General features: G+C 40.1%; 1 protein-coding gene across 1 annotated transcript in view; it reads right to left on the minus strand.

Annotated features, from left to right (window-relative positions):
* Window positions 1–785: 785 nt before the first annotated feature.
* LOC139405404 (mediator of RNA polymerase II transcription subunit 14-like) overlaps window positions 786–13,906 on the minus strand; it is a 45,793-nt gene continuing 32,672 nt past the window's right edge. Inside the window, exons 26-29 of the mRNA XM_071147726.1 lie at window positions 2,476–2,583; window positions 2,139–2,264; window positions 1,722–1,911; window positions 786–1,596 (exon numbers count right to left, since the gene is read on the minus strand). Coding sequence (XP_071003827.1) covers window positions 1,523–1,596; window positions 1,722–1,911; window positions 2,139–2,264; window positions 2,476–2,583 — 498 coding nt within the window. The 3' untranslated portion in view covers window positions 786–1,522. The remainder of the gene's footprint in view (window positions 1,597–1,721; window positions 1,912–2,138; window positions 2,265–2,475; window positions 2,584–13,906) is intronic.

The raw sequence follows: 13,906 nt of genomic DNA on the forward strand, positions 1-13,906 counted from the left end.
TCATGTGGCTGGAGTGTGTCAGCAGTTCCTGCAAGAGGAAGGCATTAATGCTTTGGACTGGCCCGCCCGTTCCCCAGACCTGAATCCAATTGAGCACATCTGGGACATCATGTCTCGCTCCATCCACCAACGCCACGTTGCACCACAGACTGTCCAGGAGTTGGCGGATGCTTTAGTCCAGGTCTGGGAGGAGATCCCTCAGGAGACCATCCGCCACCTCATCAGGAGCATGCCCAGGCGTTGTAGGGAGGTCATACAGGCACGTGGAGGCCACACACAATACTGAGCCTCATTTTGACTTGTTTTAAGGACATTACATCAAAGTTGGATCAGCCTGTAGTGTGGTTTTCCACTTTAATTTTGAGTGTGACTCCAAATCCAGACCTCCATGGGTTGATACATTTGATTTCCATTGATTTTGTTGTCAGCAAAGAAAAAAGTATTTTATAAAAATATATCATTCATTCAGATCTAGGATGTTATTTTAGGGTTCCCTTTATTTTTTTGAGCAGTGTCTATATATATATATATATATATATACACAGTGCCAGTCAAAAGTTTGGACACACATACTCATTCAAGGGGTTTTCTTTACTATTATTGTAGAATAATAGTGAAGACATCCAAACTATGAAATAACACATACATTATCATTTAGTAACCAAAAAGTGTTCAAATCAAAATATATTTTCAATCCAGCAGCTTTCAGTGTAATTGTGATTCACCATAGAGAATGGATTTTGAAAAAATATAAACAAATAAAAACACAAATTGACAAAAATAAATTATTTTTTAAAATTGGTTTATTAAATAGTAATCAAAGATAGACTGGATCTTCATTCAGGACTCAAAAGCAGTCATACAATACAGCTGGCTTATAAAGTTTGTCACAGTTTTACAGTGTTCAAAGTGACCCGTTTGAACTAGGAAGGGACTAGGTTTGACATCATAAAAGGGAAAAATACATTTAAATAGTGTACTAAGATACAATTCAGCCCCAGTACCACAACAGTATTGATATCTTCCGTTATAAAAAAGAACGAATGTGAATTCATGCTCTAGCAAAAGTCATTACTATTCTTTTCAATGCTGAAATTTACAACAATGTGCATCTTTAGGTAAACACCCCTATTCTTAATTTGTGAATCCTTTGATAAGAAGTGCATCTGGAGGAAAAAAATACATATTTTTGAAGTTCTTCTGACAACGAATACTTCTCTTTTTCAAGATAAACACTCCTTTATTTGGGTCATGAATGTGTTCTTTATCAAGACTAAAAACTGTGTTGTGTGATGGTTCTGCATAATTCTGCTCCCTTTTTTGACAAAAAAACTAACTGTACATCAGTTTTAGGTCGGTTGGCTGAGGCAGAGAGGATATATGTTGCATTGGGAAATCCAGCGGGCGCACGTCATCTCCAGTTCATTAGACTCCAGAAAGGAATCTTTCCCTGTTCCAGAATAGAACCATATTCAGTTGTGTTCCCGTTCTGGTTCCATTTCCGACTAGGGAGGTGGGGTTGCTACTGACGACCACCAGGGGTCAGGTTGAGGTTGGCCATGAGCTCGTGAACTGAGGCAAAGATAGTGCACTCACCTGAGAGGAGACAAAAACACCAATGTCAATATAATACCCCCCCCCCAAATGTATTTTCTGTCAGAGTGTTCCAATCAAATCTTTCAGTCTATCTTCTATTTGTGTGTGCAGACAATCTCACTAACCCTGTCGTGCCGGGTGCAGCTCGCTGAACCTCTTGAGGATGTTGGAGACCATAAGTGCTGCTGCCCCAGAGGAGGAGTGTTGTCTGGGGATGTCAGCCTGCTGGGTCAAGCCCGTGGCCATGTCGTATACGATGGGAACAATGATGTTGACCGGCTCCTGGGGCAGCGGCAGCCTCTGGGTCAGCTGGAGCTGAAGGGGAGATTTAAAGGGAGAGCACAGGGTTAGTTACACTTCACACAGCTTCAGTGCAAGTCAATGGAATTGACGAAACTGATATGCAGCTATGACAACTGATTAAACTACAATACAGGGGAAGGATGAAAGCCAGCAAACAAAGACTGACAACAGGTGAGTGGACATCGGCCAATCAACTGCTTAAATTAAAACTAATCAGGCAAGGGAAAACCAGTACTCACGAAGAAGAGCATTTTGGACTTGAGCACCACAGCGATGGTTCCTGGGGGTGCGATGGGAGGGGCGCTGGGGGGGATGGTAAGACAGAACTGGACATTCCACTTTAACTGGGTGGCCTGGTCAGGGAACTGGAGAGGGTGACAGAAGTTAGAGAGCCACTTACACAATCATTACACATATTTCTTTCTCTCACAGGCAGGCAGAAACACATCACCAGCCCCTTTATATTCTTAACTGACGCAAATATATTTATGGGGTACCACACACACACACACACACACACACACACACACACACACACACACACACACACACACACACAGAGGAAAAGGACCTCACCAGCTCAAGCTTCATGATGCGGACACAGTCCCTGAGGATGTTGGTGGGGGCGCCCAGCAGCTTGGTGAAGGCATTCAGCGTGTTGTACTTGAATGGTGGACCGGCCACCTTGAGAGAGGAGGACGAAGAAGGGGAAGGAGAAGAAAAAGGAAGAGAGGGGGAGGATAAAGGAAGGGAAAGGGAGATAAAAATGATAAAAAGGGTGAGTCATTTAAATAAAATGTTATTGGTCACATAAACGTGATTAGCAGATGTTATTGCGGGTGTAGCGAAATGCTTGTGCTCCTAGCACCGACAGTGCAGTAATATCTAACGTTGAACTTTTCAGGCAAAGACTAATAGTACACACGTATTTATTCCTGCACTTAATGAAGATAAAGAGAGACCTCCAACCAATTAACAGGTTCAGCTTTCCCACAGACTTTACCAGCTTCAGATTCAAAATTACCTGCTATGGAGGTCAGTTCACCCAGCACTTCTCTTTATCAGAAATCTTGGCTTTAGTTCCACGTTTTCAGTCCGAGACATACAGTGCATGTATTTAGACCCCTCAACCTTTCTCTCATTTGACTCAAAGCCAGTGTCATGTCATTAGTAAACATTGAAACAAGTAATGATTCTACCAGGATTATGTTGGAGAGGTTTCCATTACAGAACAACAATTTTGAGTCTCATAGCAAAAGGTCTGAATACTTACGTAAATAAGGTATCTGTTTTTATAAATTTCCACCAACAACAAAACTGTTTTCGCTTTGTCATTATGGGGTATTGTGTGTAGTAGATGGATTAAATAAATAACATCTCATACATTTTAGAATAAAGCTGTAACGTAAACAAATGTGGATAAAGTCAAGGAGTCTGAATACTTTCTGAATGCACTGTATGTATGTGCAGTTGAAGTCGGAAGTTTACATACACTTAGGTTGGAGTCATTAAAACTCGTTTTTCAACCACTCCACAAATTTCTTGTTAACAAACTACAGTCTTGGCAAGTCGGTTAGGACATCTACTTTGTGCATGACACAAGTCATTTTTCTAACAATTGTTTACAGACAGATTATTTCACTTATAATTCACTGTATCACAATTCCAGTTGGTCAGAAGATTACATACACTAAGTTGACTGTGCCTTTAAAAACATGGACAATTCCAAAAAATGATGTCATGGCTTTAGAAGCTTCTGATAGGCTAATTGACATAATTTGAGTCAATTGGAGGTGTACCTGTGGATGTATTTCAAGGCCTACCTTCAAACTCAGTGCCTCTTTGCTTTACATCATGGAAAAATCAGAAGAAATCAGCCAAGACCTCAGAAAAAATGTTGTAGACCTCCGCAAGTCTGGTTCATGCTTGGGAGCAATTTCCAAACGCCTGAAGGTACCATGTTCATCTGTACAAACAATAGTACGCAAGTATAAACACTATGGGACCACGCAGCCATCGTACCGCTCAGGAAGGAGACGTGTTCTGTCTGCTAGAGATAAACATACTTTGGTGCGAGAAGTGCAAAAGTATCTATATCACATGTACATGCACACACATGTACTACACCCTTCATGGGAAAAAGAACAGACACTGGAGAGAGGAACTCTGCCTAGAAGGCCAGCATCCCGGAGACGCCTCTTCACTGTTGACGTTGAGGCTGGTGTTTTGCGGGTACTATTTAATGAAGCTGCCAGTTGACGACTTGTCTGTTTCTCAAACTAGACACTAAATGTAGATGTCCTCTTGCTCAGTTGTACACTGGGGCCTCCCACTACTCTTCTATTCTGGTTACAGCCAGTTTGCTTAGTGTTGTACGAGATCTTCAGTTTCTTGGCAATTCCTCGAATGGAATGGTTTAACCAAGTTATGCAGACAACACAATTCTGTATACTTCTGGCCCTTCTTCGGAACCCATGTTAACTAACCTCCAGACGAGCTTCAATGCCATACAACTCTCCTTCCGTGGCCTCCAACTGCTCTTAAATGCAAATAAAACTAAATGTATGCTCTTCAACTGATCGCTGCCCACACCTGCCCGCCTTTCCAGTATCACTACTCAGGACGGTTCTGACTTATAAAATGTGGACAACTACATACCTAGGTGTTTGGTTAGACTGTAAACTCTCCTTCCAGACTCATATTAAACATCTCCAATCCAAAATTAAATCTAGAATTGGCTTCCTATTTCACAACAAAGAATCCTTCACTCTTGCAGCCAAACATACCCTCGTAAAACTAACCATCCTACCGATCCTCGACTTCAGCGATGTCATTTACAAAATAGCCTCCAACTCTCTACTCAGCAAATTGGATGCAGTCTATCACAGTGCCATCTGTTTTGTCACCAAAGCCCCATATACTACCCATCACTGCGACCTATGCGCTCTCGTTGGCTGGCCCTCGCTTCACATTCATCGCCAAACCCACTGGCTCCAGGCCATCTATAAGTCTTTGCTAGGTAAAGCACTGCCTTATCTCAGCTCACTGGTCACCATAGCAGCACCCATCCGTAGCACGCGCTCCAGCAGGTATATTTCACTGGTCATCCCCAAAGCCAATTCATCGTTTGGCCGCCTTTCCTTCCAGTTCTCTGCTGCCAATGACTGGAATTAATTGCAAAAATCACTGAAGCTGGACACTCATATCTCCCACACTAACTTTAAGCATCAGCTATCAAGGCAGCTTACTGCCATGTGTAAATAGCCCATCCAACTACCTCATCCTCATATTGCTATATATATATATATATATATATATTTTTTTTTTTTTAAATGCTCCTTTGCACCCCAGTATCTCTACTTGCACATTCATCTTCTGCACATCTATCACTCCAGTGTAAATTTGCTGAATTGTAATTATTTCGCCACTACGGCCTATTTACTATTATTATTTATTGCCTTACCTACTTCATTTGCACACACTGTATATAGACTTTTCTATTGTGTTATTGACTGTACGTTTGTTTATTCCACGTGTAACTCTGTGTTGTTTTTTGTGTCACACTGCTTTGCTTTATCTTGGCCAGGTCACAGTTGTAAATGAGAACTTGTTCTTAAATGGCCTACCTGGTTAAATAAAGGTGTTCTCAACTGGCCTACCTGGTTAAATAAAGGTGTTCTCAACTAGCCTACCTGGTTAAATAAAGGTGTTCTCAACTGGCCTACCTGGTTAAATAAAAGGTGTTCTCAACTAGCCTACCTGGTTAAATAAAGGTGTTCTCAACTGGCCTACCTGGTTAAATAAAGGTGTTCTCAACTAGCCTACCTGGTTAAATAAAGGTGTTCTCAACTAGCCTACCTGGTTAAATAAAGGTGTTCTCAACTAGCCTACCTGGTTAAATAAAGGTGTTCTCAACTAGCCTACCTGGTTAAATAAAGGTGTTCTCAACTGGCCTACCTGGTTAAATAAAGGTGTTCTCAACTAGCCTACCTGGTTAAATAAAGGTGTTCTCAACTGGCCTACCTGGTTAAATAAAGGTGTTCTCAACTAGCCTACCTGGTTAAATAAAGGTGTTCTCAACTAGCCTACATGGTTAAATAAAGGTGTTCTCAACTAGCCTACCTGGTTAAATAAAGGTGTTCTCAACTGGCCTACCTGGTTAAATAAAGGTGTTCTCAACTAGCCTACCTGGTTAAATAAAGGTGTTCTCAACTGGCCTACCTGGTTAAATAAAGGTGTTCTCAACTGGCCTACCTGGTTAAATAAAGGTGTTCTCAACTGGCCTACCTGGTTAAATAAAGGTGTTCTCAACTAGCCTACCTGGTTAAATAAAGGTGTTCTCAACTGGCCTACCTGGTTAAATAAAGGTGTTCTCAACTAGCCTACCTGGTTAAATAAAGGTGTTCTCAACTAGCCTACCTGGTTAAATAAAGGTGTTCTCAACTAGCCTACCTGGTTAAATAAAGGTGTTCTCAACTAGCCTACCTGGTTAAATAAAGGTGTTCTCAACTAGCCTACCTGGTTAAATAAAGGTGTTCTCAACTAGCCTACCTGGTTAAATAAAGGTGTTCTCAACTAGCCTACCTGGTTAAATAAAAGGTGAAGTAAAAAAATGTTTTTTTTAATTCACGCAGTTTCCTCTGAACAGTTGATGTTGAAATGTCTGTTACTTGAACTCGGTGAAGCATTTATTTGGGCTGCAATCTGAGGTGCAGTTAACTCTAATGAACAAATCCTCTGCAGCAGAGGTAACTCTGGGTCTTCCTTGCTGGTGTCTTCATGAGACCCAGTTTCATCATAGTGCTTGATGGTTTTTGTGACGGCACTTGAAAAAACGTTAAGTTCTTGAAATGTTCCGGATTGACTGACCATGTCTTAACCTCTCTGAGCATGGAACCCGGTAGCGGGCTGAAATTCCACAACATACGGTGATCGCTACATAAATAGTCATATTAAACATTCATGAAAATACAAGTGTCTCACCTGTATCGAAAGCCTAGAATCTTGCTAATCCAACTGCGTTGTCAGATTTAAAAAATGATTTACTGCGAAAGAATACGATGTGATTATCTGAGGATAGAGCCCCATAAAAAACACTATTTCAACCAGCACAGGCGTAACAAAATCACAAACTGCATTAAAATAAATTGTTTATCTTTGACGATCTTCATCTGTTTGCAATCCCAATGCTCATTGTGACACAATGAATGATATTTTGTTTGATAAAATCTGTTTTTATAGCCTAACACGAAACATTTTGTGAACCGCTTGTGTCGTGAATTCCGTCTCATTCCATTTTCGACGACACATTCCAGGTAAATAACCCTCACAGAACGTGACTTTTCCAATCATGTTTGGTTTCATTGCAATCAACTGGTTTGTTTGTAACACAACCTTGTTTGTAACACAACCAAACCTGATGAGCCATTTCGCGGGACGTATTGACTGAAAGAAACCGATTTGAAGACAACAAGTAATGACATCACTGTGCACCAATGATATGACTACTGTTTCGTTGATTGGCTGTATTTTAACCCAATGACCACTGATCGTCTTGAAATCTAGCTGGGTAGATAGCCAATGAGCTGAGGTAAACGGCAATATGCAATGGTTGTGTGTTGGAAGACCAACCCATGTCGTAAACTCCGGCGTAAAGAGAGTCATTCGCTATTGAAGTTTTATTCCGGAAGGAGCTACGCATTTTACGCACAGCGTTGTTTTGGTAAACGCACAGATTCAGCTGTTTATATATATCAAATCAGTATGGCGACTAAGTCAGGGAAAGCTAAATCTAAGTCTAGATATACAGACGTACACACAATTTTAGAAGAAATTGATTGGAAAAGTGAGACAGAGATTGTTGTAGGACGATTCATTCAGCGATTCCCAAGTGGAGGAATATTTTTTGAATGGAGAGGACACCGTTGTAGCCACTGTGTATAATCTGTAACGGTGCCTGCAGAAGAGGAACAATGTCACCGTTTTGGACTGGTAAATTATTCTCATGCCCTTGTTTGAAATTAATAATATCAAATATTATTTGTGATTTTTTTTTATTTTAGAAGCAATATATAAAAATGTAATGAAAAGTGATGAAATGTGTCTGCCGCCCCAACCCACATGAAATAGCCTATTTGAGACTGTTGAGGGGAGGGCAGGCCCAAAACAATGGCCAAAGTGAAATGGAGACAGTAGATACACCTGGTCTGTTGTAATATAATAAAGACAGCAGATCTAGCTGGTCTGTCATAATATAATAGAGACAGTAGATCTAGCTGAAATGTCATAATATAAAAGAGACAGTAGATCTAGCACTGTAAACTGTTCATATTTACTCTTGAGGTGTTGTCCTGTTGCATCCTCTACAACTACTGTGATTATTATTATTTGACCCTGCTGGTCATCTATGAACGTTTGAAAATCTCCGGCCATGTTCTGTTATCTCCACCCGGCACAGCCAGAAGAGGACTGGCCACCCCTCATAGCCTGGTTCCTCTCTAGGTTTCTTCCTGGGTTTTGGCCTTTCTAGGGAGTTTTTCCTAGCCACCATGCTTCTACACCTGCATTGCTTGCTGAGGGTCTTCCAAATATTGAAAGTGTGTAAATAGTTACCCATGTTATTTTGTAAATGTATATATTTTTTTCTCCATTTTTTGGGGGGGTGTGTTAGAATACATTTTGGCATTTTGTATATAGTTATTTGTTATAAAATGTATACCTTCCCCAATTTGGCCACTTGGGTACATTTGGGCTACTTGTGTGGGACACCTGGGTGACTTCATGATAAATGTCACGTAGCACACTCATTTTGGAAGTTATCATTCTGAAACTGTGCACAAGTACTGTTGCCCTCTTATATTTTTCACTGAAATTGTCCCCATCATCCTATCTGAATGTTTGTTTTTATCTTGTTCATTTTAAAGATGATGATACAACAATAAAAAGAAAATACAATGAAAAACAACATATGTTTTATCTAAACCAGATCTATTGTGTTATATTCTCCTACATTCAATTCACATTTACACAAACTTGTGCGCAAAGCTGTCATAAAGGCAAAGGGTGGCTCCATTGAAGAATCTCAAATCTCAAATATATTTTGATTTGTTTATCCCTTTTTGGGTTACTACATGATTCCATACATGTCATTTCATAGTTTTGATGTCTTCACTATTATTCTACAATGTAGAAAATAGTTCAAATAAAGAAAAACCCTTGAATGAGTAGGTTTGTCCAAGCTTTTGACTGGTACTGTAATTACAGCCATTTTGTTTCTTACTTTCTCTGACTGAAAATATATTTTACTGAAAAAAACTAATTTGTTTAGGAAAAACATTCCCTATTCCCTCAACCCTTGCTCTCTTTACTTGAAATATATATGTATGTATCGCAAACACGTGACCAATAGGTCCTGACATATAACCTATCATCATCACATCAATAAATTGGTTATAACAAACTCCCAACACCAACATGTGAAAAAGAACAAGGGAATGTTTACTGGTTGCTCAGGAGGAAAGGGGAAGTCAGATGTGTGGAAGACATTTGATTTAGTTGTGGAAACTAATGGAGATCCAGAATAAGGAGGGTATAGGAGCAAGTGCTGTAAGCCAAACAGGTGCTGTTATATTAATAATGATTATTTCTGACCATTTGGAACGGTGGAAAAAAACTAAATAAATTGAAGTAACGCAAAAATTATAATATATAAATCCTTTATTACAGCAAAGGCTAGAAACAGTTGCATGCATCGTGAATTGCGGCTTATTTCTTGTTTAGGCTAATTAGCCAAAGCTCCCTTTGTTATTTCATTTAAAAAATGCTTGATTGCATTTCAAAGCATGAATGACTCACTTGTATGCTGTGTGATGACATGAACAAATGAATGATTGATATATTGAAATATAGGCCTAAGTAAGTTACGGTACCAAGACTAAAACAGGACGTGCTCTTAGGCCTACAGCTTAATACAAGGCTACTACGATAACAAACCTATTATTTATAATGACATTACTTATTATAATGATGATCATAATAATAATTGTAATAATAACAACAAGAAGGAGATCAAGAAAAAGGAGGGTATAGGAGTGAGAGTTGCATGTATATTATGTGTGACAATTTCTGCCCGTTTGGAACAGTGTGAACAACACAAAATAAATTATAAGTAATACTAGTCTGTTCGAACGAAAACAAATGTAAAGCCTTTTACAGCGTAGCAAAGAATAAAAACAGCCAAATTTGTGAAATTGCTTTATCCAACATTTTGCGGTTGCGTGAGGCTTGGTGCTCCCGGAATCAGTGGGCTATTAAACAAACACTCAAACTAGCAACAGAAGCACGATCTGTCTTTTTTCTGTAGATATCTATACACATACATACATACATACCATACATACATATCTATATCTATATATATATCAAACACATATATAGATATATATAAAATATATACAGTGGGGCAAAAAAGTATTTAGTCAGCCACCAATTGTGCAAGTTCTCCCACTTAAAAAGATGAGGCCTGTAATTTTCATCATAGGTACACTTCAACTATGAAAGATAAAATGAGAAAAAAATATCCAGAAAATCACATTGTAGGATTTTTAATGAATTTATTTGCAAATTATGGTGGAAAATAAGTATTTGGTCAATAACAAAAGTTTCTCAATACTTTGTTATATACCCTTTGTTGGCAATGACAGAAGTCAAACGTTTTCTGTAAGTCATCACAAGGTTTTCACACATTGTTGCTGGTATTTTGGCCCATTCCTCCATGCAGATCTCCTCTAGAGCAGTGATGTTTTGGGGCTGTTGCTGGGCAACACGGACTTTCAACTCCCTCCAAAGATTTTCTATGGGGTTGAGATCTGGAGACTGGTTAGGCCACTCCAGGACCTTGAAATGCTTCTTACGAAGCCACTCCTTCGTTGCCCGGGCGGTGTGTTTGGGATCATTGTCATGCTGAAAGACCCAGCCACGTTTCATCTTCAATGCCCTTGCTGATGGAAGGAGGTTTTCACTCAAAATCTCACGATACATGGCCCCATTCATTCTTTCCTTTACACGGATCAGTCGTCCTGGTCCCTTTGCAGAAAAACAGCCCCAAAGCATGATGTTTCCACCCCCATGCTTCACAGTAGGTATGGTGTTCTTTGGATGCAACTCAGCATTCTTTGTCCTCCAAACACAACGAGCTGAGTTTTTACCAAAAAGTTATATTTTGGATTCATCTGACCATATGACATTCTCCCATTCTTCTTCTGGATCATCCAAATGCTCTCTAGCAAACTTCAGACGGGCCTGGACATGTACTGGCTTAAGCAGGGGGACACGTCTGGCACTGCAGGATTTGAGTCCCTGGCAGCGTAGTGTGTTACTGATGGTAGGCTTTGTTACTTTGGTCCCAGCTCTCTGCAGGTCATTCACTAGGTCCTCCCGTGTGGTTCTGGGATTTTTGCTCACCGTTCTTGTGATCATTTTGACCCCACGGGGTGAGATCTTGCGTGGAGCCCCAGATTGAGGGAGATTATCAGTGGTTTTGTATGTCTTCCATTTCCTAATAATTGCTCCCACAGTTGATTTCTTCAAACCAAACTGCTTACCTATTGCAGTTTGGAGTGTGACTGTTTGAGGTTGTGGACAGGTGTCTTTTATACTGATAACAAGTTCAAACAGGTGCCATTAATACAGGTAACGAGTGGAGGACAGAGGAGCCTCTTAAAGAAGAAGTTACAGGTCTGTGAGAGCCAGAAATCTTGCTTGTTTGTAGGTGACCAAATACTTATTTTCCACCATAATTTGCAAATAAATTCATTAAAAATCCTACAATGTGATTTTCTGGATTTTTTTTCTCATTTTGTCTGTCATAGTTGATGTGTACCCATGATGAACATTACAGGCCTCTCTTTTTAAGTGGGAGAACTTGCAGAGTTGGTGGCTGACTAAATACTTTTTTGCCCCACTGTGTGTGTGTGTGTGTGTGTATGTATATAATATATACAGTGCCTTGCGAAAGTATTCGGCCCCCTTGAACTTTGCGACCTTTTGCCACATTTCAGGCTTCAAACATAAAGATATAAAACTGTATTTTTTTGTGAAGAATCAACAACAAGTGGGACACAATCATGAAGTGGAACGACATTTATTGGATATTTCAAACTTTTTTAACAAATCAAAAACTGAAAAATTGGGCGTGCAAAATTATTCAGCCCCCTTAAGTTAATACTTTGTAGCGCCACCTTTTGCTGCGATTACAGCTGTAAGTCGCTTGGGGTATGTCTCTATCAGTTTTGCACATCGAGAGACTGAAATTTTTTCCCATTCCTCCTTGCAAAACAGCTCGAGCTCAGTGAGGTTGGATGGAGAGCATTTGTGAACAGCAGTTTTCAGTTCTTTCCACAGATTCTCGATTGGATTCAGGTCTGGACTTTGACTTGGCCATTCTAACACCTGGATATGTTTATTTTTGAACCATTCCATTGTAGATTTTGCTTTATGTTTTGGATCATTGTCTTGTTGGAAGACAAATCTCCGTCCCAGTCTCAGGTCTTTTGCAGACTCCATCAGGTTTTCTTCCAGAATGGTCCTGTATTTGGCTCCATCCATCTTCCCATCAATTTTAACCATCTTCCCTGTCCCTGCTGAAGAAAAGCAGGCCCAAACCATGATGCTGCCACCACCATGTTTGACAGTGGGGATGGTGTGTTCAGCTGTGTTGCTTTTACGCCAAACATAACGTTTTGCATCGTTGCCAAAAAGTTCAATTTTGGTTTCATCTGACCAGTGCACCTTCTTCCACATGTTTGGTGTGTCTCCCAGGTGGCTTGTGGCAAACTTTAAACAACACTTTTTATGGATATCTTTAAGAAATGGCTTTCTTCTTGCCACTCTTCCATAAAGGCCAGATTTGTGCAATATACGACTGATTGTTGTCCTATGGACAGAGTCTCCCACCTCAGCTGTAGATCTCTGCAGTTCATCAAGAGTGATCATGGGCCTCTTGGCTGCATCTCTGATCAGTCTTCTCCTTGTATGAGCTGAAAGTTTAGAGGGACGGCCAGGTCTTGGTAGATTTGCAGTGGTCTGATACTCCTTCCATTTCAATATTATCGCTTGCACAGTGCTCCTTGGGATGTTTAAAGCTTGGGAAATCTTTTTGTATCCAAATCCGGCTTTAAACTTCTTCACAACAGTATCTCGGACCTGCCTGGTGTGTTCCTTGTTCTTCATGATGCTCTCTGCGCTTTTAACGGACCTCTGAGACTATCACAGTGCAGGTGCATTTATACGGAGACTTGATTACACACAGGTGGATTGTATTTATCTGCACTGAAAGTAAAGGGGCTGAATAATTTTGCACGCCCAATTTTTCAGTTTTTGATTTGTTAAAAAAGTTTGAAATATCCAATAAATGTCGTTCCACTTCATGATTGTGTCCCACTTGTTGTTGATTCTTCACAAAAAATACAGTTTTATATCTTTATGTTTGAAGCCTGAAATGTGGCAAAAGGTCGCAAAGTTCAAGGGGGCCGAATACTTTCGCAAGGCACTATATATATAACATATGGATGATTTATAAAGCCAGGCACATTTAACTGTTAGGCTATGATTATAGACCTAATTAAGTTGGCGTTTCCTCTCTCCTCAACCTTCTTAGACAATTAAGGCAAGGGTCGTTTCCTCGTCTCCTCACTCCGCTGTTGCCTCCTCCGCATTGTTCTCAATACCAATGTACTGGTTAACTTCGTTATTATGCACATAAATAGCCACATTTAGGGAAAGATGCCAATTCAATGGCGCACTGAAGATTACGTTTCAGATCGGACAGCGACCGTTAACGCGGTAGAAAATGCATTTTTTAAATAAAATTATATATTTATTAGTGTTGCACCATTATTCTTACATAATATACCCATTTACAATTTCAGTAGCACGTCTTAGAGTGTGCCTCCACAATGGATTAGTCCACTGAGACAGGTGCAAATCAGACCGGTGTCTTGTGCACCAT

Source organism: Oncorhynchus clarkii, chromosome 3 (assembly GCF_045791955.1).
Source record: "Oncorhynchus clarkii lewisi isolate Uvic-CL-2024 chromosome 3, UVic_Ocla_1.0, whole genome shotgun sequence".
Lineage (NCBI taxonomy): Eukaryota > Metazoa > Chordata > Actinopteri > Salmoniformes > Salmonidae > Oncorhynchus > Oncorhynchus clarkii.